Raw genomic sequence first — 27,821 nt, forward strand, 5'->3', positions numbered from 1 at the left:
GCTGAAAGAGCAGAGGATACCAGCAAACAGAGAGGTATATGTTAACAAAAGCCCTCTTTTTTTTTTCACTTCCCAACTATTACTCATCACTAAGAGCTTGTCTCTAGGGATCTCCCGGGGAGCTTGGTAGTTCTGTGGAGGCTTATTTTGGTTCCCTGTCTTCTTCAGTACCTTTGGTAATATTGCAGATAACCAATTATTTACTAAAACCAGAAAAACTGAAAACAGACAGCCTTTATTTTCTCCTACTAAAGCACCTGAGAGTAGAAACATTCCTTTGCCCTAGAACTTCCGATGTGTGCCCTTTTAATTCACTTGTCAGCATAACCAGTAAGCTTCTTTATTGCTGCATTGATCTTCCACAAAGACACCGTAAATGCTGCTTTGAGCACTCACACACATTCCTCCCAGCTGACAAACCCTTGGGATCCTATGCCCACTGTCCCTTCAAAATTGTGAGCTGGTGAATTATGCCTTTCGGGTTACCTGCCACTCAGAACAAAAGACAAAGTACTTACTCTCTTGAGAGCACACCATTGGCCAGGATGCCTTCATAGCGGCTTAGCCCTTTGTGCTGAAGCACGCTGATCTGACCGCCCAACTCGTCTGCAATTATTCCTGCATGGATGGCGGCTTTGCACAGTAACGAGGTCTGAAATACAGCAACGTCATCACTCACGGTTACTCCAGAACACATTTAAAATAGGGTGGGAGGTTTCCATCTTGTTATAACATGTGGTCAGGATCCCTGTTTGACCCATGACATTGCTACGCCCTAATTCATTTAAATAGAAAGTTTTAGAGGAGAAAAAATTATTGTATAACTATCTCAAAATGACTTCAGAGTCACCACATTTATGCCAACTTGGGCACCCATCCGCTAGAGAGGGAAGTAGGTAATTTACAGTCGTGGCGGCCCCCCAGTGATAACGCCTCCCGACGGTCATGCCCCTGTGTAGGTACCTCCCAATGACTGCACTGGAACACGTAACTTGCTCGGTTCTGCTGCAGATGACACGGCCCAACCAACGGCCACACATGTCATCGTGGCCACCTCCAACCCTCTGGCCCCACCTGATGCACCACATGACTGCAGGAGCTCTTTTAGGCAAGGGAGATTAAGAACTGACCAGCGCAAAGTGCTGACCCACAAACTCATCAGCAAATAACATGGCCGCTATCTTTTTTTTAAGATTTTGTATTTATTTATTTGACAGAGAGAGTAGCAGAGAGAGAGGGAGAAGCAGACTCCCAGATAAAGTCATTCTGAAAGCAAATGATATGAAACCAGCCAAAGGTAAATAGGAAACCTGTTTGCTAGCACCTACGGATCACGTACTCAGATCTACCATGGAGGAAGCCATTTATTTACCTGTTGTACTAAAACACAGAGCTCTATCAAGAGGAAGCAAGATAAACAACTAAAGTAAGAAAAAAAATGATGCTCTCTCCTATTACATATAATTTTTAAGTTCCTTGCGTGGGATGGAAAAATAACAAAGAGACTTTCTATTGCTGGGGGAAAAACTATACTTCAACTGTTTATTTCCCTTAGTTAATTTCTTGAAGTCATTTAGAAATAGCCTGTGCCAAGTATATCTCAAATTGAGGTATTATAAATCATTTTAAGATTCAAACAATTTATAGGCCAAATGAATATCCTACGTCAATCTTGTAAATAAAGACAATACATGAAAAAGGAAACAAAGAGCAAAATTGCAAAATATGCTGCTTCCACAATCAGGATGTATTAAAAGCAAAAATTAAAGCCAAGTTTGTTTTCCCCTTGCTGGAGATGAGATTATCAGTCTCCTGGAACATGTTTGTTTTCTTGGATGCACAAAGACACATGTCAATAACTCTTAGAAAAGTTTCATCACTATACAGATTTTCACATTTGTAATAACTCAAGCCAATTCTCATGTGCTAGAAACTCAACTATTTTAAGTAGCAATGTTAATATTCAAAGATCAGATACCAAATTTCTGGGATTGAGATCTGCAAATAGTAAGAAATGAAGGACTGTGTATCTGGAGACAGGACATATATTTTAGACAAATGACTTCTTGTGATGTATTTTTCTCTGGGAACAATGTATACAACCAGAGAGTCTCATTCTGCAGAAGAAACTGGGGGTGAAAGGCAGGAAGAACTGTCACGTAAGTGCAGGGCAGCTGGCTTCCCTGGTCCCAGACACGGTGTTGTTACTCTCTGATGTGAATGGTCATGTCCTTGGCTATTACATGAACCAACAGAAGCATTAAAATACAGAAATAAATTACAAAAAAAAAAAAACCCAAAAAACAGATGACCTCTTATAAAAAACAAATGGAATTATATCCGTAGGTGTTGAAAAGGGTTTTATTTACCATTTCACTTACACCATGCTTAAGTGGAAATGCTAAAAATAGGAATGCATGCACGAATAACCTTGGTTTTTATACTTATTATTTCATTTATTCTCAGAAAAGAGAGAATTGTGCATTTACCTCCGGGGTTTTAGATCTTATTTGACTTTATGATGAGTTTAGGCAGAGCAACAAACACTTTTTAATTTCCTCCCTGCCCTAAAATTACCCTCAATTACTTACATCTCTGTATCCATCCACCAGATTCCCAGAAATGTCTCCTGCTATGTCTCGACAACCAGCTGGGCAGAATTTGCTGGAAAAAGAAAATAAAGAATTGATATTTTATTAAATTACACTTAAACTAAAAAGTATAAATTACACTTAAATGCATTTTCTCTCCTCCATAGAACATGCAGGAGGGAGTATGTTGTTTTATTTATTTTTTTAATTTCTTAGAAAGATTGATTTATTTATTTGAGAGAGAGAGAGAGAGAGAGAATTCTCAAGCAGACTCCCCACTGAGCGCAGAGCCTGATGTGGGCTTGATCCCAGGACCCTGAGATCATGACCTGAGCCGAAATCAAGTGTCAGCTGCTTAACTGACTGAGCCACCCAGGCACCCCAGGCATAATTTGTTTTAATGACAAATCAGAAACCTGACTTATGAAAACACAGATTAATCTAAAATGTAAACCTGAAGGCAAGTTTTACACAATAATTATTTGCTTTATATAAGGATTCATTATAAACTCTATTAAACAATGAGCTTCCCTAAGTTGAGTTCCTGTGCGTTGTTGGATACTTACCGGTGTCCCTGTCCTCTACCCTCTGGGTGCCAGTTGTGATAACCACAAATATCTCCAGATGTTGCCAGATGTCTTCCAGAGCAGGCAAAATTCACTCCCTGTTGAGAACCACTGGTCTAGAGAGAACTGTCAGTAACACCGCTAACCACAGCTGTGGTTAATTATTGATTCAGAGGTGTCCAAGATATATTTTTTATTTTTATTTATTTTACTTACTTTTTAAAAGTTTGTTTGTTTGTTTATTTATTTATTTATTTATTTATTTATTTATTTATTTATTTATTTTTAGTAATCTCTACACCCAACGTGGGGCTTGAACTCACAACCTGGAGATCAAGAGCTGCATGCCCTTTCAACTGAGCAGCCAGGTGCCCCTCCGAGATATATTTTTTAAAAAGAAAGTTTCTAAACACTATACATAGCATGATCTTGTTTTTATAAAAAGATACGCTTAAAATATATAAAATAACAACTTATGTTTTTCATGAATATAAAGAAGACAAGGAAGACTATCTCTGGATTCTCTCCAAGAATAGCATTTTGAGAAACTTTCACTTTCTGTGCCATTTGACTCTGTAATATCTTGATTCAGCCTACTAGCACTCACTCCCCAATAGTAACTTAATGGAAACCACATATGTAAATTTAAATATTCTAGTAGCCATATTAAAAAGGTAAAGAAAGGGCGCCTGGGTGGCTCAGTCGTTAAGCGTCTGCCTTCAGCTCAGGTCATGATCCCAGAGTCCTGGGATCGAGTCCCACATCGGGCTCCCTGCTCGGCGGGAAGCCTGCTTCTCCCTCTCCCACTCCCCCTGCTTGTGTTCCTGCTCTTTCTGTGTCTCTCTCTGTCAGATAAATAAATAAAATCTTTAAAAAAAAAAAAAAAAAAGGTAAAGAAAAAAAGGCAAAACTAACAATAATATATTCTAGTTAACCCAATATATTCAAATTTTATCATTTCTACGTGTAATGAACAAAAAAAAATTGTCAACAAGATATTTCTAGTCTTTTTTCTTTTGTACCAAGTCTTCAAAATCTGCAGTTTACTTTATACTCATAGCACACCTGAATTTGGACTAGTCACAGTTCAAGTCTTTAATAGCCACACATGGCTAGTGACGGTCTACTTTAGTTATAAATTCTGCAATCAGAAAAAAAAAGGTATATATATTTTTCAGCTTTACTGTGGTATAATTGACAAATTGTAAGATATTTCAAATGTATATCATGATGATTTGGTATATGTTACCCAACTAGTAAATTAACATATCCATCGCCTCACATATATTAATATATAAATGTATATATTTAAATATACACACACACACACACACACACATATATAACACATATATCTCTGGCAAAAACATTTAAGTTCTACTCTCAGCAAATTTCAGTTATATAATACAGTGTTATCTGCTATAGTCATGGTACACATTAGATTCTCAGACCTTATTCATCTGATGGCTGCATATATTAATCAAAAACATTAATATCTCTGTATCAAATACATGACTAGTCATATTAAGGCCAATGCACAAAGACTAAATAGACTCAATTTAGTTCAATTTTACCGTCAGATGAATTTAAGTTTACACTAATCAGGTATTGCCAGCAAATGAGTCATAAAAACCTTTTGGCTTTTTTTTTTTTTTTTTAAGATTTATTTATTTATTTGAGAGAGAGAGAGAGAGAGAGAACATGAGCGGGAAGGACAGAGGAGAGGGAGAATCTCAAGCCGACTCCACGCTGAGCATAAAACTGGGGCCGAGCTTGATCTCACAGCCCTGAGATGATGACCTGAGCCGAAACCAAGAGTCGGATGCTTAACCGACTGCGCCACCCAGGCGCCCCAAAACCCTTTGACTTTTAAAGCTTTCGACATTTCACAATCATAGATGAGGGAATGTGGACCTGTACTAGTCACCACACCTCATCTTACCCAAACACTAACGGCTGGGCTGTAGCCTAGATGATCTGGCACTGTAACATCACCCTGCAGGCCTGAGTATAATCTTTTCTGTAGGAGGACAGGAAATGACCGCTGACGCCCAGAGGCCCTATCACCGCTGGGACTCTACAGGTATGGCTGGAAAGATCTCAGAGAAGGTTGGCATTTGTCCATGATGCATGAATGGCAACTTTACAGGGCAAATGTAATTATTGGTCATTTTAATTTTTATTGTCTATTTAAATTATTGGTCATTTTCTTTTTTGTTTCCCTACTAGACTTAATATTAGTTAGCACTAAAATCAATTCTGCATGTAAAATAATCTCATTTATTAGAATATCCAAGATGGTCAGGACCATGGACTCTTGTGCCCGACTGTCTGGGCATACTCATGAAGTGTGTAGTCCTGGGCAAGCTACTTAACTGCTCTGTGCCTCTGTTTTCAGGGTATGACAGAGCCTACCTTGCAGGCCTGCTAGAACATTCACATGAATATTTATATGCAAAGTCCAGGGAGCTATGACTGGCAAGAAGAAAGCACTCTAAGGAGTTACAGCTGTGGTTAGCGGTGTTACTGACAGTTCTCTCTAGACCAGTGGTTCTCAACAGGGAGTGAATTTTGCCTGCTCTGGAAGACATCTGGCAACATCTGGAGATATTTGTGGTTATCACAACTGGCACCCAGAGGGTAGAGGACAGGGACACCGGTAAGTATCCAACAACGCACAGAACAGCTCTTCACAACAAAGCATCATCTAACCCAAAATAACAACAGTGCCAAGGGTGAGAAGTCCTGCTCCAGACTGCTCTTACTTTATAGATGAGGAAATGTACATCAAAGAGATTCAGTAATTTTTCCAGTTGCAGTAAAGCTGGAATCAAAAATTTCATCTCCTATTCTCAGTAAGTTTCTCTTTTGCGAGAAAGACAAAATGAACTCCCTCTGAAAGTGAAGGAATTACAAAAGTCACTTCCAAATGCTGGCCAGGTGAAAAAACACAGTCTAGACTCCACGACAGCTCACTGGTACGACAGTAGAACTCAGGGGTCAGCACATTGTAGCTCATGGGCCAAACCCAGGCTGCTGTTTGGTTTTTAAATAAAGTTTTATTGGAACACTGCCACACATGTTTGTTTACATATTGTCCATGACTGCTTTTGCATCACAGCAGCCAACAGAAACTATGAACAGATGCAAAAGGGACTGCATTGCCTGCAAAGTCGAAAATATTTACTATCTGGCCCTGGACAAAAAGTTTGCTGATCTCTGCTATATAAGAAAGCATTTCAAGTATTCTTCATTACTTACAACATAAATGATTTTTAAAAAAATTAAATACAAATAAGGTACTTTGTCTGGTTTAATGTGAAAGAAAGCATAATGTCCAGCAACTTATGCCTGCAGCACAGCTTGGACACCGTATTTACCTGTATTCTGTTTTCAAATAATGGTTAGCACGTTCCAAGCACGTTATTAAATCTGTCATAAATAAAGATAATTGCAATTAGGAGACCGAATGGAAGGATACTCATACTAAAAAAAAAAATAACAATAATAATTTTAAATAATTTTAAATAAGGACTTTTAAAAATTTTTTTAAAGATTTTATTTATTTGAGAGAGAGACAGTGAGCAAGAGCGACAAGCCGGGGGGAGAGGGGGAGGGAGAGGGAGAGGCAGACTCCCCGCTGAATAGGGAACCCGATGCGGGGCTCAATCTCAGGACCCTGAGATCATGATCTGAGCAGAGGGCATACGCTTAACTAACTAGGCCACCCAATGCCCCTAAAAAAGGATTTTTAAAAAGCATTTATTCACTATCTAGTTATTATCTGAATTTTTCTCCTTAAAAATAAATCAAAACTGAGAACACTGTCTTCAGGATTTAACCAATTTCCTCCATTTCTCTTTTCTACCACCAACCATGGTTTTTCAGCAATTGTCCAGTGAACGCTAACAGGAACTATTTCAAACAGAAAAACCAACACTGGTTCATTACTGTCCACTACATGCCTACAAAGATCATGTGTATAATAACCTCCCTTGGCAAGAGGAAAACAATTTCAAAAGCCTGACGTGGTTCATAGAGAAGGTTTGGGAACATTTTCATTTGGCAATTTAGCTAGCGGCATCTGAGTGCCCATGGAACCATGTGCTTACTGAGAATACAACCTTTCCACTTTGATCAGTCAGGACCAAGGACTTTAAAAAGAGAATGTTCTTTGGAATACAGAACTGAATGAACACTCAGCAACGGGGACGCTAAGATGTTGTGGATTTTAATGCATTTAGATCAACCTAGGATAGTTTCCAAAATATTCCACACTTGCTGCAATAATTCTTTCTTCCCTTAATATTTTCAATAGTTCTTAGGGAGCAACATATGGTGAACACTGGTCCTGCTGTGGTCTGTTGGGATTGGCCAGATTTGATTGGATGAGAGGGAAATGAATGGCGCACCCCCCTCCCCCTCCTGGAGCATTTCTGCCAGGGGGCACTGAGAGCAGAAGCTCTGGGCACTTCTGTGACCCTGGGCAGACATGGAGTGCATGTACAGTAATCACTCTGCAGCCCAAGAGGCCTAGACAGGAGGCCGTGCTTTCCTCCCTCATCGGTTTCTATACTCCCCTTCTCTCCTGCTCAAGTGTCAGCTCCAGGGTTAAGCACACGGTGACAGTGACTTCACATGTGACTCAGACTCCCAGGCTTCCCTCGTGCTGGTGCACTGGTGTATGTGAGTGGACGTGGGGGGTGGAGGGTGGAGGTGCCACTGGTTAAAAGACTTGTCCCCTAAGGTGAAAAAGGTTGGGGGAGGGCTCCAGGGAATAACCAGACCTTAAAATAGCCCCAAAGATGCATCATGCAACATTTCTAGGAAAATGAGATCAACCCTCTCCCACATAGGTCAGCTGATCAATCTAACATGCTCGATAAAAGTATTCTGAGTTCAGATCTAACTGCTTACAAAGACTTTGCATTCCTCTCTTCCTTCACATATTCTCTACCTGAGGTCACAATTCTATCCAAAGATGGTGATACAAGTAGCAAGAGGAATTCTTAGACAGACACAAGTTTACAGATTTGGGTGGATTCTTCTGCTATACCTGGATGGTCACTGCTCGCATAGGTCAGCAAAAATCCCCGCCCCGAAATGTGGGATCCACTCGCAAAGCGCACAGTGACCTCGTTCGTGGTCAGTAGGAGTTCCTTGGGAACAGGCATACTTCCACAATATGGTCCTAAAAACAAAGCATACTTTTGGCACATTCAAAATTTAGACCAGCACAAAGAATTGCTAATACGGTATTTTTTTTCCTTAACGGTCAAATTTAGCAGACAACACATATACAAGATTGCAATTGTTACCCAACTGAAACTTTGCTTATTACCGGAACTGATAATTAGTGCCTAAATGTGGACTTGATGATACTGACAAGCCAAGGGGGGGGGGGTGGCTAAGTCTAGATAAGCAATAGGCTGGAATTAATTAATTGTGAACAACCCGAGACAGGTTTCAATTTTTATAAAAGAAGACTAACAAAGGTCAGATACATTAGGTAGTCAAGAAAATGTTATCACAAAGGTGATATTCTAGGGGCCTCCTAAATTTCCTAGAAGAAACTCACAAATTTTCTTTTTTCAAGGAGGTTTCCAGAATTAAAAGACTGTCCAACGCATGGTAACAATCTTATTCTCATGCAGTTTACACATTTATCTTTCTCTTACAGTGCCTTCTGGTTAACCCATATAATTTATTTTGATTTGCAAAATGAACTTTATAAAAAAGCAGAATTTCTAAAGGCTTTTGAAATACTGTAGTATAAATTATGCAATTAAGAGTATAATACATCATTTCTAGAATAAGTTACTTGAAAAGCAATATCCATGAACTTTCAAAGAACAAAATTAGATTTGGAACTAAAAAGGAAAAACAGACATTCCTCAGACTACTCAGGTTAAAGTTTACTTTGTAAACTGTCATCTTGAAAAATTCTAAGAAAATAGGGCTTAGCAAGCAAAGTTCGAAGACAGGTATTCTTCATTAACTTCTCCCCAAATACACCAGTATGGAAAGAGTCAACAGCAACATCAGGCAACAGTCAACAGTGCCAACAGTGTCGACAACAGGTTAAGGAAGGAGGAAGGAAAGAAAAAGTTCTGGGAGAGGATCATGAACCCAACGAAGCACTCCTCTCCTGCTATACGGGACCGGATTTCTCTTTTGTCCTGTCCAGGTCTCACATTTGGAAGATGTAATTGAACAAAAGAGAAATGTTGTGTGTTTACCTTCATGCCTCAAATCTCTGTTGTTCCCTATTATTAAATTATGGTGAAATCCAAATTAAAAACGATGACTTACCTCTTTAGAGATACTCATCATATATAATTACTTACATGAAATGCTAGCAAACTGCTTAGAATAGTACCTAGCATATAATGAGAACTGTAGAAGTACTTAGTAGTTAGTAGTAAGTAGTTAAATAAATAAATGAATGAATACATTAAAAGAAACAAATAAATAATGTCTGTTTTCCTTTTAGACTATGTTCCATGGGGTTAGAAACTTTTCTATCCATCACTTTATCCCCGGCAGCTCATACAATACTTGGTATGTAGTGGCCTTCCAAATATTGTTAGAACTGAAATGAAGTTAAATGTTCTTCTATTTGCAACAGTTTTGAAAAGCCAAACCTGATTATAAAGATGCATGAAAGATTTAATCCTGGCATTTTAAAATATCATGAAGAAGAGAAATGTGGAAAAACAAGAAAGGAAAGAAAATCATTAGTGTAATAAATGTCTGGATATTTGTGAACTTTGACAGTGGTCACAGCATGGTAGAGAAGCAGTTTATACTAAACCCATTTTTGCACAGTAAAGTAGAATGATAAGCATTTTTTCAAAATTAAAGTGAGTCAGGCTACTATACTTGACTTTTGCAACTTAGTTTGTTTTGCGTATGTTTGACATTCCTTTGTTCTCTGCACAGATAAGTGAAGACACTTGCTTTGCAAATCTAAGAACAAAAATGAAATAACTAGTAACTTGTTGCTATTGGTAAATCAGAATATTTTTCTAACCACATTTATCTTTTCCAAGAGGAAATAATAATGTATATACTCCTCTCCAAACGGTGCTAAAGATACTAATTTCTCCTTCAGTTTCTATAGCATTCCAATGAGTCCTAACAAAAACAGTAGGGTAAGCAAGTCTAAATTTTTGATCAGTGAGAATCTGTTTGGATTTTTTTAGGTCAAATATATTTGATATATAACACTGTAAATTTAAGGTGTACTATATATTCATTTGATACATCGATATACTTTAATATGACTGTCATCGTAATTAGCACCTCCATCATGTTACATAATTATTTCTTTTCATGGTAGGAATAATTAGGTTCTAGTCTCTTAGTAAGTTTGGTGATTATATAGTTGACCCTTGAACAATGTGGTGGCTAGGGGTGCCAACCCTCGTGTAGCTGAAAATCCACAGATAACTTTTGACTCTCCAAAATCTTTTTTTTTTTAAAGATTTTATTTATTTCAGAGAGAGCACAGGCCCATGCAGGGGGGTGGGGGGAGGGGCAGAGGGGGGGGCAGCGGAGGGGGGGTCCCAGGACCTCAAGATCATGACCTGAGCTGAAATCAAGAGTCAGACGCTCAACCAACTGAGCCACCCAGGTGCCCCTCTTGACTCTCCAAAAACTTAACAACTAATAGCCTGCTGTTGACCAGAAGCCTTACCAGTAACAGAAGCAGTCAATTAACACATATTTTGTACGTTATATGTATTATATACTATATTCTTATAATAAAGTAAGCTAGAGAAAAGAAAGTATTTAAGAAAATCATAGGGTAGAGAAAACACATTTACGGTACTGTATTGTAAAAACAATTCATGTGTAAGTAGCCTGCATAATTCAAACCTGCATTGCTCAAGGGTCAACTTCAATATTGTCGTCTATATTCACTATACTGTGAATTAGATTAGTGCATATTTACTACTCATTGCAAGCTTGTACCCTTAAATAACATCGACCCATCCACTGCACCCCACCCCGTCCCCTGGTAGCCACGCCCTTTTACTCTCTGTTTTTATGAGCTTGGCTGTTTTAGATTCCACATATAAGTGATATCATACAGTACTTATCTTTCTCTGTCTGACTTATCTCACTTAGCATAATGCCCTCAAGGTCCATTCCTGTTGTTGTAAATGGCAGGATGTCCTTCTTTCTCATGGCTGAATAATTGGAATTTTTTTTTTTTTAGATTTTTATGGAACAGTTGAAAGGAAAGGTTGCAACACTGCATATATCTTACACAAAGAGATAAGAGTGTATGTCATCTCGCTAAGTTGTCATGCAATACATATAATTTCCTACCCCCAAAAAACACATAAATAGAGTAAAACTCTAATTTGGTTGTATCCTCCCAAAGTCATGATAGGAATGTAAATATTCCTGGAAGAAGTTCAAAGATAAGATGTAAACACACACACTCCTTTAATCACCTTTACCCCCCCAGGCACCAATCTCTCTCGCATTCTTCCTGAAGTACTGCAAAAATGTAACGAAGCCCCGGATGGGGTAGGCTGTACCCTCTCCATCTCAACGCAGCATCAGCAGCTCCTCTGTTAGGTTCATCACGGCACGACCATCAGAATAGCAGGAGACAGCGTTAGGCTAGCAGGGAGGCTTGAAGTCCAATGCTGCCTGTCCTATCGCCCGTGGCAAAACATCCAATTATTTCCTGTCTGAAGGCCTGACAGATAGATAGAGTCCTTCTCACTGAATGGAAGTTCAGAACTGCATTCCTTGAGTTAAAAGGGAAAAGAGATGAAAATGGAAAAACATGCCTGGCAGTGAGAGGGAAAAATAATGAATGGGAAGGCATTGAAGGAACCGACCAGTCTGTCCCAAGCAACGTTTTCAGTTTTCAGCCAAATTCTATTGAGGATTATAGCTTTTCTTATGACAAAGCCTTCCTCCACCCACGCCTGGCCATACAATGTACTTCTCTGTTAGTATTCTCCATCGCGGCTTTTAAAAAGGGGTTACACTTATGTTTACACATCCCCAAAGACAATTCCAAAGGAAACCCAATTGAGAGCTTGGCGACTTCTAACTTTGATCGCGGTTGCGGTGTCTGTCCCGGGCCCCAGTCTTTCTGGACAGGGTCTTAAGAACTGGAGCAGACCTAAACATAGGACTCCCAGTTCTGGATGGGTATTTGCTTCCCAACTGGCCGTGCTGCGTGTTCTGCAGCACTGGGACTTGCTAACTCCCCTCGATCCTTGTCAGGAGGCGGGTTCCATCTTACTCTGCCGTCCCCGGTTCCCATCAGGCTGGGGCACCGCAGAAAGGCAGTTCATCAAGCAGGCAGACAAATCAGGAAAAATAAATACCTCTACCTTTTGTGAAATAAAATTGGTAGCCCTGCACTGTGGGAAGCGCTATCGGCGATACCAAATGGAACAGCGTTGTGGCATTTGGCACCACACGTGAGACCAAGACCTAGCAGACAATGCACTGATTCCCTGGACAAAGGAAGAAAAGGCCAGGAGCCGTAGGAGCTGCCTTCACGGAGCACACTAGGCCCGTTCCTCTCAACACATCCCTTGTTTGGAGCTACTGTTCCATGAGCAGCTGTGAGGGAAACCTTTTATCTTTCCATGTGTGAATAAAAGAAAACTGTCCTCCAAGGAAGAATAAACTGTCTGCCCCGAGCCAAGCCCAGAATCCTCTTGCTCTTCTGGCAATCTGACAGTCCATTCCGTACTGCGATTTACGCCACTAGGACATTCTCTGTGGCCCGTCGGAGACACCACATTTCAAGGCAAATAATCGTTTGGTTAATAACTGCTCCAAGCCATGTCGGGCGGCTCTGCGCTTTTCATCTTGAAACGGATGAAACTAAGTTATTGTTTTGTCTGTGAGAGGGATGTGTTTAAAAAACGGGATGCATGCCATTCAAAAGCGAAAACCAACACAAACCCAGAGACCCCTCCCCAACCCGACACATACTCTCAGTGGTGAAAAACAGAGACCTGACTCTTGAGAGATCTGTCATAAATCAAATTAAAAACAACAAGACAACCTCCTAACAACTTTCATTAACCTTATGAACACCCTCTGCAGCATACATGTAATTTCTCATGAGGGATAAGAACCTGCTGATGAGCCTAAGTGACCCTAAGTGTCCCAGCCACATGGCACCCAACCGGCTGCCCGGAAAGTGGTCGTTGGCGTGGCCCAGATTTGTGCTCCGAGCGTGCTGATAAAGCAATCTCTAGAAATGCTGAAGCTGCAAACGCCTTTACACGCCTCCGTTTTCCATTTGTTTTTTCAATGCAGTCAAATGGCACGGTTTGTCCTTGCTTGCCAATTGCCATAGGGTCATACAGAATTTCCAGGGCCATTTTCTTTGAAAAGGAGGGGGATTAGCATAAAAAAAGGATATTCCTGGACGATGCTATTAAAACCATAGTCACGTAAGAATGTAAGTGGTATCCCTGGAGAGTTTTGGCCTCTCATTCCCAGACAAAAATCAGTGACAGATGATAAATGAACAGGCAGATTCCAAGACAAAGGTGTGGCTTTCCTTGGGGCTCCGGGACTCAGGTCAAGAAATGTCTTAACACTAGAGCTCACAACCCACCTAGGCCATTACTTCTCTCCCAACAAAAGATGGCAGTTACTGAAACTAAATCACAGTGTCTCCAGGGAAGAGTCTGGGAGAAAGGAGGAGGAGGAGGCCCATAGCTTTTTCTCCTTGAGGCTTATGGTTATGTCAATGAGGTATCTTGTGTGGGAAGAGTCCGGCCGATATGAGTTTAAAATGCTTTCTGACTTCTATCATGGCATAAAAGACAAAACAAAATAAAACAAAAACAAACAAAAAGCAGTCCTTCTCGAGAGTGTCCACCCAAGTAGACCCAATTGGAGGAGAATGAACGTATTTCTGAGGCCCAAAACAACTTTGCACGAGCTAGGAATTTCTTTAAAGGCCGTTTTTTATTATTATTTTTAAAAGTTGTGAGAATTTTGCATTCTTCATAATATGTCTGGGAGATATAAACCACTTATAAGATAGACGCTACCAATCTCGTGTTTTTTCCCTATTTAGGATTTTTTAAAAAATCAACAGACAAGGCATAATGATTAGATGTTAATGCAGTATGCCAGATATGTATCTTTCTAAAAATTATCACAGAAATCTTGTTGCAATCAAAACGCTTAGTATCATTTCCTAGTTTTCCCATTTCTCTTGTTCCTAGTGTAATATAAATATTAACGGCTGGCTTCACATTGCTGTACTTCTAGATCACTGACAATGGTTAAAAAAATACTGGGAGTGGGGGTGGAAGTAGAGGAAATGGAAGAGAACAATTCTTGAACTTCCTGGTTTTTCTATATCTCAAATCACGTAGCAGACCACAACCAATTCAACCAATTTACCATTAGGTTCCCGTGGCAAGCTGGTTTCTATCCCTGACCACAATGCCTCCTGAAGCATTTTGACTAAGAAGCATTTCTTTGAGACCTTAAATTTTTACTTGTACTCTTCATGTGAGTGATTTCTCAGAACTCCATCTTATTCCCAGGATACCCTGGTGGGGAGGCCTGGAGAAGTCTCTTCCAGCAAATTACAGACAAAACTACAGCTCAGGTTTTCTTATACACAAGCCACTGCGTCAGATGGTTTCTGGGACGTGACAGGGTTTAAGAGTGGAGTCTCTGGAATCAAATGCCCACACTCACATCCCAGATCTAGGAAAGTGATAAGCAAGTTACTTGACCTCTTTGAGCTTCAGTGTTCTTAGGTATGGATGTTAACAACAGGCCCTGACCTCAGGGCTATCAGGACAGTTAAACGGGTTAGTTAGCCTAAAGAACTAAGCCCCGTGAACAGCATATAGTTGAATGCTCAAGTGTAAGAGCCTTCTACAGCACTTCATGGTCTTTTCTATAGAATAAGTAGAGTCCTAAAATTTTATGTAAATCAAGTCTTTTTTTAGATGCAGAGGAGAGATTTATAGATCAAGGACTCTTATGAATCTTCCCACAGTGTGAATAAAGATACTTTATCTTTTGTGAAAATCCAGATTTTTTTTTTACGAGAGAGAGAGCACATGTGTGAACGTGGGGGTGGGGTGGGCAGAGGGAGAGGGGGAGAGAGAATCTTAAGCAGGCTCCACGCCCAGCGCGGAGCCCCACATGAGGCTTCATCTCATGACCCTGAGATCATGACCTGAGGGAAATCAAGAGTCAGATGCTTAACTGAGCCACCCACATGCCCCCAAAAGACAGATTTTTAAATATATGTTTGCCAAAATCAAGCTACATGCAATCAGATTCATTAAATATTCAATGAGCATCTGCAAATGCAACAGTATGCTAAGCATCCAGGGATACTGAAAAATGAATGAAATGCAATTCCTTGCTCAGGGAACCCTATATCTGGTAGAGAAGCTAACATAATGATCTCAAACTGAGATTGGTGCTCCAGTAGTGAAGGCTTAGAAAATCAACATAAGCCCCAGAAAGGGAATAACCGGAGCTGCTGGACATCAAAGAAGGGGCTCTGGGGCTCTGGGGTAAGTAGCAATGGATCTGGGGTGTGTGTGTGTGTGTGTGTGTGTGTGTGTGTGTGTGTGTGTATGTGTCTGTGTCTGTGTTAGAAGGGGCAGGAAATGCAGGGGAAGGAAAAGAGACCTATGGGAGGAATACTGTCAATAAAAATACCATTGCATGAAGCTCTATGTACGATGTGTTCAGGAAAAGGCACAGACATGGGGAGACTCAGGGATGAGGCTGGAAATGGGGATGGGGAGAAGAGTGAGTGAGCCTTGAGTGCCACGCTGACAAGTTTCTATAGATAAGAGGGTACAATTAATAATTTTTGAAATAAGGAAAGAAAGAAATTATAATTATATTCAACAAGATAAGCTTGGCCAGCCTGGCATGAACAGAGACTGGTGAAAGGAGAGAGGGAAACATCAAGAGGCTCTTTCCATAAGAAATAGATACAAAGACATGGGCTGGCAGTGAAATAAAAAAGCCAAACCGAACAAAATGACCCGTGGGCTTGGAGACTATGTGTTTTCTGCTCATCTCGTGAGGCTGGATGGAGAAAATCGGTATAGGGAGCTATTTCTGGCCCAGGGAACCCCTGCCACATGCTTGGAATGATTTGGGCACTCACCAGGAGGGCAGGGTGGGCTGCCACAGCTCAGCCTCTGCTTGATGGAAGGCAAGTGCTCAGGGTACTGAGAGGGGGCCAAGATGTTCTCTGCTCTTAGACCTCTTAGACAAAGAATAAACTGTGTGCGAGGCCACTGAGGAGGGGGGAGGAAAGGGAGGGGGAGAGGAGTGAGGGGGATGACGGCTAACATTTGCTGAGTGCTTATTTTGTGCCAGGCATCATTCTTTTAAGTTATACATATGTGCTTCCATCACCCAAATATGGTAGATAGTAGTATTTTGCCCATTTTATTTATTTTTTTAAAGATTATTTATTTATTTATTTGACAGAGAGAGAAAGCATGAGCAGAGGGGAGGGGCAGAGGGAGAGGGACAAGCAGACTCCCCGCTGAGCAGGGAGCCCGATGTGGGGCTTGATCCCATGACCCTGGGATCATGACCTGAGCCGAAGGCAGACGCTTAACTCACTGAGCCACCCAGGTGCCCTATTTTGGCCATTTTAAAGATGGGGGAACGGAGGTATGGAAACATGACCCAATTTGCTCAAGGTTAAGCAATTAATAAACGAGCAGTACAGCAGGAATTTGAAGGTAAAAAGTCTAATTCCAGACTCTGCTGCACTCTTAAGCACAAGTGAAAAATCTTGGCAGAAATGACAGTGTTAATCTCAATGCATGCTGAAGACCAGCCTGTTTTCATTGATCCACAGTGACCCGGGGTGGGGTGGGGGGAGGGAGTCTGAGAAGCCAGTATCTGGTTCCCATCCAGATTTTTCCAGCAAGTCCTTCAGGGGGTCCAGGAACAACCCTGAACTCCACACATCAAAGGAAGTCCAACTTTCAAAGGCAACTGGGACCCAGTCAATCTTCTTGAAATATCAGGAAAACAGAAATGACAATTCCTCTAGAGTCCCTGAGAGCAGGCCCTTTCTGGTCAGCATGACTGGAAATGGAACTTAACCATAGAACGAGTCATAAAGAGTTTTAAAGTTGAGAATAATGACCTTCAGTATGAATTCACAGCCCTCCCTCTTCAGTGTCATAAATAAAAGTTAGATGTTTTATATTTTAAATGTAGGTATTTTGGCATGACACAGTGTCTGAATTAGCATTGACTTTTTCCCAAAGTTCTGAATTAGCATTGACTTTTTCCCAAAGTTCAAGATATTTTAATGTTATTTTAATGTTATTTTAATGTTTATATAATTAACCTGTTATTACTTTATATCATGACTATAAAAGGCCAGAAATCAAGAATCAGTACCAAAGCAGCAATCCGAACTGTACTATACAACAATTTTAAATCTTACGATACATTACTTAAATAGATTCTTTGCTTTAATCTTCAAATTCAGGCTTAAAAGTGAACCTGTTCAATCCTAGGATAGCATCGGCTACCTCAGTCAAGTCTCTATGGCCTTATGCGTCCAAATATTAAGGTGAACTTCCTTTGTAAAGAAGGTGCCACCTTAAATTTACATTTTTTCACAGTCTCATATTACACTGACCTCTTTGAACAAGGCAGAACTGTTTGGGGAAGACACTTGAAGTGACTTAAATGAATGCAGTTTTGAATGCTAAAAAGAGTCCACCTGAGGAAAGCCGTGAAAAGAGAAGCAAAGAAAACAATGCAGACTTAGTTCACATTCCTCAGGGGACACAGGACCTCACAATTTCTAATGCTGGACATTTTTGCAAACAAGCCTTTCAAAGATCACTTTAAAAAGGGATAATGTTCTATTTTCCAAAAAAATGCATAATCTGAATTTAATCACGAGGGAACATCGAACCAAAAGCATCGAACCAAAGCAGCAGACGTTCTACAAATAAATGGTTGGAACTCTTCAAAACTATGTAAGAGACAAAGTAAGAGAGAGGAGTCATGACAACGAAATGCTTGTGACCCTAGCCTGAATCCTAGAAGATAAAAGGGACATTAATGTTTCTTTGGAAGGTAGTATCAGCTTCTTTGGTCTCCTAAACAAACAAAAACCCAGAATTCCCTCAGTTATAGTAAAAACAACCTCTACTAAGCAAACTATGATACTTCTTAAAGACTTTTTTTTTTAGCCAGGATATTAGCACACGATCTTGAAAGTCGGTATATGTGTTTAGATCCAAAATGTTTTGTAAGTTTAAAAGTAAAATTTGTGTTTAAGAACATCTTTAAAAACTTATTTGTTCTTTTTTTTTTTAAGATTTTATTTATTTATTTGAGAGAGAGTGAGAGCATGAGCAGGGTGGAGGGGCAGAGGGAGAGAGAGAAGCAGACTCCCCGCTGAGCAGGGAGCCTGATGTGGTACTCGATCCCAGGACCCTGGATCATGACCCAAGTGGAAGGCAGACGCTTAACGGACTGAGCCACCCAGGCGCCCCAAAATTTATTTTGTTCTAAAAAAAAAAACACATTTTCCAAAGTAAGGTTGATATTCTTTACTTTGTCAACTTTGCTGCTTCCTGGCTGTTTCAAGGGTATTTTGAAAGGAAGAGTCCTCACTCAGTAGGAAATACATATGTAATCCTTCTAACTGATGTTGAATCTGAAATATCAACTATAATTATAATACCTGACAAACAGAAGAATAATAATCCCACCTTGTCTGTATCAGGCCTTTTAAAAGCAATGAGATCAAGTGTATATTTTGCCTGCTTACTGGGAAAACTGGTGTGGCTTACACTTGTTTACAGTGCATTTTACTATCATGAGTGTGGATTATAACAGCGCCCAAAGTACACGAACCAAACATTTAAAACAAAATTGGCATGGGGGACGAACCACTACACATGAACTGCACAATGATTAAAAAGTGCACAGCTCCAGCACATTCACAGTTGTTAATGCAATCACATTCCAAGTACTTCCACTCTTGGCAGAGCTTGCAAACACTAATGCCAGAAAACATTACTCTTTTTCAAAACATTAACTCCTTTTTCAAAATTCTGATAGTGTTGAGTCGTAAAATCTCTTGGCACGGGTTTTAATAATTAATTGGTTAATGAAAAAAATCGAGCTGGATAAACTAAAACGATTCGGCTATTTCAGCCACACTTGTAATGGTCAGAGCCATCATATATGGGAATTTCAAAGCGGTATTCCACAACATACGGTCCCCACTGCCGCCCTTCAGCGGGCACTTTCGGCCACCCCCGGCAGCCCAGCCAAGTGCCGTGGCTCCCTGGGACCCTGCACTAACACGAGGGCTCTCCCTCTGGAGGCACGCCGAGTGGCCTCCCACTCTCCCGGGGAACTGGGCGACAGCCCCACAGGAACGCCCACCCTGAGCTGGGGCGCAGGATGACAAAGCACTCCTTCCTCCTCCTTTGCAGATGCCTGTGCTCCTTAGGGAGGTTCAAACTGACCACCGGACTATTTTAACTAAGTTAAAATATTGGTCTAGTTCGTGTTTTGGGTCCAAGGAAATCTATTTGTTCTGTATTAACATTTTTTTTTTAGATTTTTTTTTATTTCTTTATTTTTGTGAGAGAGGGGGGAGAGAGAGAGAGAGCGAGCACGAGCGAGGGGTAAGGGCAGAGGGAGAAGCAGACTCCCTGCTGAGCGGGGAGCTGGATGTGGGGCTGGATCCCAGGACCCTGGGATCATGACCCCAGTGGAAGGCAGATGCTTAACTGACTGAGCCACCCAGGCGTCCCTGTATTAACAACATATTAACTTATGTTTGTGAAAGAAAAAATAGAAAGTAGAGAGAAGATATAACAATACCAGTAGTTAAAACTTCTAAAGTCTCACTTCAAGATTCTGCTAAAGTTATGTTGTCTTATTTTATTGGAAGGTTTTTTTCTTATTGTTATAACATTAGCATATATTCATATTTTACCTAACACTATATCATAAGCAGCTTCCCATATTAATAGTCTTTTAAACAAACATGTGTTTAATATGCCAAGTAATTGTAACATGTTTTAGTTAACTGGTTCCACGTCATTGAACTTGTTGATTCACTTTATTAAAAAATCATTTATTCACTGAGTAGATCTACTACATTCAAATCACTGGATTGAATATTATAAGCACATGCTTACGAATAGTGGCTCCTCTCAGAATGCGCTTCAAAACTACAAAAGACACAAACATGTATATGCAACATACACAGCATACGCATGTATACACTTTCTCTATCTCACCCTAAGCATTTAATTTTTTAAAAATATTCTTACAGGACTAAAATATCCTAATTTTCTTTCCAGATATTTCCTTTATTGCTAATTTCCCTTACCCCTGTCTGCTGGGTTTGTCTTAGCGTGACTGATCAGGAAATCTTTAAGGTAGCCACAAAAGAAACATTCTGAGCATCACTGAATATTTTATCTTAAGAACATCCCTAGCCAAAAATATTACCTCTACCTGCATTTTAGACAAAATTGCTGTATGATATAATATTGGGCTAAGAATGTGTTGTGGTTTTCTTTGAGTTGTGGGACTGGGACAGAGGAGCAGACATCTGGAATCAGAGGTATTTGAACCACAAAGACATGGACACAAATCCTCCTTTCACCCCTCAACTAGCTGTGTGATCTTTGGCATGTTACTCAAAAACAAAAACAAAAAACCCCAACTCACTGTGCTTTAGTTTCCCTATTTGTAGAAAGGAGTTAATAACATTTACCTCCAAGGTGGATATAAGGATTCCAGGAAATCTATGTAAGGGTCAAGCATGTGCCTGGCATTACAACAGACCCTGAATATGTTTATTTCTACAATGAGCACAAATTCTGGTTTTTAAAAGATAAACCTAACTGGTATATAGAAAAAATATAAAGAGAAAAATAATTGAGTTGGCTTTACTGCTACTGGTGAATTGCAATTCATTATTCACTTGATGGGTCTAAGCCTTGAAAATTCGAGAAATCTAGAAGCTGACCACAATCACCTCAGAACCTAGCTCCTAATATGTCGTTAACCCTATGTGTTTCCTCTTTCCCAGATATTCGTGAATATACATCGGAGCTGATGAAGTAAACTCACGGTGTGGGAAAGCAACATCCATTCTCCAATCCTGCTTTGCGCTGATCCGCTCCCCTTTCTAGTTCTTCTCACCTCACCTCTGATTTGAGAGAGGCGGCAAGCAACAGAGAGGGCTACTCTCTGCTGCTCTGTCAGCAGATGGAAGTAACTGCTCCTCTTCCAGGAAAGTAGACGGTCCCCAGGAGACACCAGTGTGGGAAAGCCGTGGCTGGCCCCCCAGCGTTTGCCTCACATCTTACAGGAGGGCTCTGAACTCAATCCTCCCCTCTGAATGTGAATGACATTTCCTGGCTGATGAGGGATTCCCTGAAGAGTGCTTCCACAAATTAATACACACGTGATCACCAGTAAGCATTCCCAGGGGCTTTCAGCATCCCTTGAATTCTCATTTTTCCCATTTGTTTGTTTTTTTATAAAGATTTTATTTATTTATTTGAGAAAGAGAGAGCATGAGTGGGAGGAGGGGCAGAGGGAGAGGGAGAAGCAGGCTCCCCGCTGAGCACAGAGGCCCACTCGGGACTGATCCCAGGACCCCTGAGATCATGACCTGAGCCGAAGTGAGATGCTTAACCAACTGAGCCACCCAGGTGCCCCTCATTTTTCCCATCTGAATCAAACTGCAGTAAAAAGTTGCAACCAATTATATGAAATCAACTATCTTTATTCTGTCAGAGTAATTCAGCAATCATTAAAATAGACATAATATTCCCAGGGATAAAAAAAATCCTAGGTTTTTTTTTCTATGCGGGCTAGATAAGCATAGACCTCTGAATGGTCTCCAGGCTAGTTGGGGCCTCCACGCTGGGAGGAGGCAGCAGGAGAGAGGAAACACGTCTGCATGCAAAGGTAAAGACAACATTGAAAGTTGTGTGTGTTTGAGAAATTGCCTGCAGAGCTAGTAGGCAGACAAAACCCGTATCGTTTTGGGAGCCGTATGCATAGAGAATTTCCGTAAACCTCTAACCTCAGAAGAACCTGTATATAAGATTTCGTCTTTATTTTTGAATTGTCTAAACCTAAGCTGTTTCCTTGGACTTGGGATCACAGGGTCACTGTTCTGGTGATTTCAGACTCCAGTGTGCTAACTGCACACCCCAAAGCACAAAAAAAGCTTGATTTCAAAAGATTATTTTGGAAATTGTCCTCTGCATCTGCTGTTCCCTGACCCAGAAAACTCTGACCTCAGACACATGTACACAGTCCATTCCCTCGAGTCATTCGGGTCTCTGCTCAAATGTTCCCGTATTGGAGAAGTCTTCCTGACCATCCCATTTGTAGGAGAAACCGACTCAAAAACAGGCTCTGTACAACCTTAGGCTGCCTTGTTTTTGTTATTCTCATTCTTCTTTCTCACTACCCCTCATATGATAGATGCATTTGATTTTCCATCTCCCCTCCCCACCAAAGCAAGCTCCATGAAGGAGGAACTTTGTTTTTTCACGCTGTATCCCACAGAGTTCCTGAATACACGATCGCTGTTCAATAAATATCTGTCACATGAATGAATGACTTGTAGATGTTTTAGCCAAGTGCCATACATCTCCAGTTCTCTTCCCAGCAAGATACACACTCAAACAAAGCTCCTGGGACACACACAAGGCTAATGCTAAATCTCCTTAGATGTCTTTGTTGCAGCTTAGGAAGTAAGTATATCCACGTGAGCTACCCTAGGAGTTTACAAAAAGCAAGCTTCTCTTCTAATCTTCCCAGGCTATAATACTCACCAACACACCACTTGCCCTCCCTCCCAAGCTTCAAATTACTTCATGCTCACAGAAACCTAGACCTCTTTTCTTACCATACTGATCGGAATTGCTGGTGAAGAGAAGGTAGTCAGAAGCACAGGTCTGGGATTCAATATCCAGATCGCCTAACCTCAGAATCAGCTTCTTCCCTTTTGGTACTCTGATGGTCTTTTCACAAACCGTGTGATTGGGGTAGGTCCCTGGATAATTCTTAGATGTCATTGTGCCACTGTCCTGATAGGTCACTATGTGCCCACAGCCATCACCTGGTAAAGAAAAAGAGAATGAAAAAAGTGACATTAATTCTTACTGAGGATTGAGAGAATCTAGTACAATCTCCAAGTCGTGTATGTTATTCCTTCTTTGTAGAGGGAAAAGCTAAGAAGAGGAAGAAGAAGGAGGAGGAGGAGGAGGAGGAGGAGGAAGAAGAAGAAGAAGAAGAAGATTAAATTTTGTATTATTTCAGGTTATTTCATCTTGTTTCCCAGTTTAATCTACTGAATATTTTGGACCAAAGTGTTTCATATATTAGAATGGAAAGCCCTCAGCAAATACTTCATTTAATCATACCACTTTTTCTAATCATCTATTTATCTACCCATGGAAACTTGCACAGTAGGCCCTTGGCAGTCACAGATTTGCCATTTGTTGTTTCATCTATTAGCAAGCTGATGCCATGCAATAATTTGTGGTGGAGAAAATAATCGTACTTACTTCCAAGAGGGTCACTGTATTGTTAAACAGGAGAGCGTGCGGCTGGTGGAGTCTGAGACGTGGGCTGAGAGGAGAGTGACAGCCTGTCATAGCTGGAGGTTTCCAGCGGTTCGACATTCATGTCGCAGTTAATGACAGTCACTGACTGGAAGGTTCCTGATAGACCCAGGATGTGTCATTAGAGAATGCTGAGGGTCTAGTGCACTGAGTGCTTGGCACATACCAGACCTGGTACTGCTGGAGACACAAAAAGGCAGCAGTGGTGGCTTCACAGAACTCAGAGCAAAATGGGAGAGAGTCACATGTTCATCTAACTCTAATACTGGGTGCCATGTGCCATATCAGGAGCTTAAAGGGCTGAGGAAGGCAGGAGAGAATCTATTCCAGTGAATTATCACTACTTCACTAAAGTAAGAAATTTCCTTAAGACTTTTCCGAATAGGGAAGTTCATCAATTGACCAACACATTGCTCCAGTAGATTAAAGTGACTGAGTCACTCAAATATCTAATGGCGTGCACAACTGGGTGGGTTGCAAGGTAAACGAGCATACGCTGCATTCAAATCACAAAATTCCTGTGGCTGGTAAGGCTTCACATAAAAGCAAGAATTTCTGCCCTTAACTGGAGGGAGAGAAAGCAGAAATTGGTTGAAGAAGGAATTCTCTGAGTAATAAAACAAGGCCTCTGCATCCCAAAGTCTCCCACAGAGAAGCCCCAATTTAGGCATAGTGGGAATCTAAAGCCCAAGGCTGCTTCCTTCCTCCTCCAGCCTCTTCCTGAGCTAGAGGAGGATTGGCCTGGGGCTTTCCTTTGTCCCACTCTTTTCTGACCCTGAGGCTTGCAGCCCAAATGATAGTAGTAAACAAACAAACAAACAAAACAAAACAAAAAATTGGCAGGGGGCAGGGCAGAGAACTCCAGAAGCTACCCCATCTCATCAGGTAAGTCCAAGGAGAGGAATCCACCCATATTCCAGAAACTGCCACAAGATTCCCAGCAGCTCCAGCCAGACAGATGGATGGCGGATGAGAGTTAACTTTACCAAGAATACCAGCAGAAACGTAGACGGACACTCAGATAAAATTACTGTGACACCTGCACATCTAGGGAGAAGCTGTGGAATTTATATGGAAGACTACAGAGACCCATAGAAGTTTTTGAGAAGGGAGATAATGAAAGAAGTATTTAAAAAAGGATGATCAACCTGGTTGGCCAATGCTATAGGATCTAGAATGTGGGGAGAATCCAGGTCAGAAGAGCAGTACAAGGGCTAGGAATGGGACAGCTAGAAAGGGAAGGGAAAGAAAAACAGAAATTCACAATAAAAAAAAATCAACGGCTCGGGAAACGACAGGTGTTGGTGAGGATGCGGAGAAGGGGAACCCCCTTACACTGTTGGTGGGAATGCAAGCTGGTGCAGCCACTCTGGAAAACCATATGGAGGTTCCTCAAAAAGTTAAAAATAGAGCTACCCTGGGGTGCCTGGGTGGCTCAGTCAGTTAAGCATCTGACTCTTCATTTCGGCTCAGGTCATGATCTTGGGGTCCTGGGATTGAGCCCAGAGTTGTGCTCCACAATAGGCATGGAGCCTTCTTGGGATTCTCTCTCTCCCTCTGCCCATCCCCCAACTTGTATTCTCTCTCTCCTCCTCTCTCTCTTGGATAAATAAGTAAATCTTAAAACAAAAACAAACCAAAAAACCCCAGAACTACCCTACAACCCAGCAATTGCACTTCTAGGTATTTTTCCAAAGGATACAAACATAGTGATTCAAAGGGGTACACGCACCCCAATGTTTATAGCAGCAATGTCCACAATAGCCAAACTATGGAAAGAGCCCAGATGTCTACTGAAGGACGAATGGATAAAGATGTATATACAATGGAATATTTCTCAGTTATCAAAAAGAATGAAATCTTGCCATTTTCAGTGACATGGATGGAACTAGAGGGTATTATGCTAAGCAAAATAAGTCAGTCAGAGAAAGACAAATACCATATAATTTCATTCATATGAGTAATTTAAGAAACAAAACAGACGAACATAGGGCAAGGGAAGGAAAAATAAAATGAGGTAAAATCAGAGAGAGAGACAAACCATAAGAGATTCTTAACTCTAGGAAACAAACTGAGGGTTGCTGGAGGGGAGGTGGGTGGGAGGATGGGGTAATTGGGTAATTGGCTGATGAGCATTAAGGAGGGCACTTGATGTAATGAGCACTGGGTGTTAGATGCAACTGATAAATCACGAAATTGTACCCCTGAAACTAATGCTAATTAGTTAACTAATGTTAACTAACTTGAATTTAAATAAAATCTAAAAAAAACAAAATCAACAGACTTGGGTTTTGGTTTAGTGGGGAAGAGAAGAAACAAAAAACCCACTGAGATTCTGAGTCCAGAAATGACTGGAACACTAAGGCTAATATAGATAGAATGAGAAGCTCAGAGAGCAGCAGGTCTGGGGGCAAACGCTGTGAGTTTGGTTAAGGTTGAGGTGACAGCTGTACTTCGTGACATGTCTGGCAGTGAGTACAAAATTGTTGAAAATTAAATGAAAAATATACTAGAGTGAAGCATATGGTGCAGAAGGACATAGTGCACAGGGCTTTGATTTAAAATTTGGATTATTTGCCTGCTTATAAAGGCTTTCATTAAAAAATCCAATTCACAGTTTCTCTTGAAGACTGAAAGACATGGCAACGATACCAGCAGGCATTCTCATCGGGCTAGTGAGACAGCGGCTGCCCCTTTAAAGGAGAAAAATGCCCTAGCTCCCCACCACATCCAAGCCGCTCATTTCTATGACGTGCCCCACCTTGGGAGGCAATGATTGTGAGCATGCTGACAGGGCAACGCTAGGGTAACCAGCATACAAACAATCATGCAAATAAATATACACATAACCCTCTCTAAGCCACCAAGATACCACCTGCTCAAACATTTAAACACCTCTTTTCTTATTACTATGAAATTCTCTGCTTTAATAGGAGAAGAAAAAGTGAACTCTTTCTGGAAAGCGCAGCTAAATATAAAATGAGGGGTAATTATATGTGAATCAACTTTCATATGATCATTGTATTCTCGATTTTACTTAAGTGACATGTCATGACAAAGGAAAATCCCAGGGTATCATGTTCATTCAACCCTGTAATTGTACTTCTTTCCAATCACTTTTACTTTAAAGCCCAAGAGGAAACTAATTCCACCTGGCGATACCAGCAGAAGGGGAGCGGGTCTGTCTTCAACACTCCCATCATTACTTTGCCTGGGGGATCTCTGCCTCCTTGGAAAAAGTTCTCTTTTCCATTAGTTATCAGAATGATACTCCAGGAGTCTTTGTTCTGCCAAAAAAAAAACCTGAAAGGAACTGCTGGGTCCTAATGTATTAAAAAGCAAGCTGTCATCAGAAGTTTGTAATTTCACCCCTGCCCATGGAAGGAGACTCTTCATGGAGTTTTCTGTGGCAAGCGCTAATAGAATACATTTGTTCCATGGTATTAACTACATCAGGAATTTTCACCCTATTGTCCTTCCACAGTCTTGATGAACTCCAAAAACTAGATATAATAATAATACTGTAATAGATACTTGAAAGTTGCTAAGAGTAACTTAAATGTTCTCACCACAAAAAAGAAATGGGGATTATGTGAGGTGATGGAGAGGTTAGCTAACATTACGGTGGCAATAATTTTGCAATATGTATCAGATCAACACATTGTAGACTTAAACTAATACATCATATGTCAATTATATCTCAATAAAGCTGGAGAAAAAAAAGGCCTAGAAATATGTCAAAGGGGAGAATGGAGAACTGGGAGGGAAAGAAAATGCCCACCGTACCATGGATTGTATAAGGCAGATGCATGCAAATGATCGACAGTAGGGAAGCAATATTCCCATGACCTCATCCCAACACTCAGGTAGCTTACTCTCATCACCTAACTCCAGTAAAGAATCACTGACAAGGAAGACGACAAGTTATTTAAAAATCTATCATTTCCTGTTCCATTTCTTGCGTATCAATGTCAATTTCCTGGTTGTGATTGGCAAGATGTTATAAT

General features: G+C 40.7%; 1 protein-coding gene across 2 annotated transcripts in view; it reads right to left on the minus strand.

Moving 5' to 3' along the window:
- Window positions 1–27,821, minus strand: part of DCBLD1 (discoidin, CUB and LCCL domain containing 1) — a 60,119-nt gene that overhangs the window by 13,269 nt on the left and 19,029 nt on the right. For both annotated transcript variants that reach the window (XM_032408000.1, XM_032408001.1), the window contains exons 2-6: window positions 23,097–23,309; window positions 8,214–8,348; window positions 6,538–6,589; window positions 2,592–2,664; window positions 519–652 (exon numbers count right to left, since the gene is read on the minus strand). In XM_032408000.1, the coding sequence (XP_032263891.1) occupies window positions 519–652; window positions 2,592–2,664; window positions 6,538–6,589; window positions 8,214–8,348; window positions 23,097–23,309 (607 nt within the window). The remainder of the gene's footprint in view (window positions 1–518; window positions 653–2,591; window positions 2,665–6,537; window positions 6,590–8,213; window positions 8,349–23,096; window positions 23,310–27,821) is intronic.

The sequence above is a fragment of the Phoca vitulina genome, unplaced genomic scaffold, assembly GCF_004348235.1.
Source record: "Phoca vitulina isolate PV1807 unplaced genomic scaffold, GSC_HSeal_1.0 scaffold9, whole genome shotgun sequence".
NCBI lineage: Eukaryota > Metazoa > Chordata > Mammalia > Carnivora > Phocidae > Phoca > Phoca vitulina.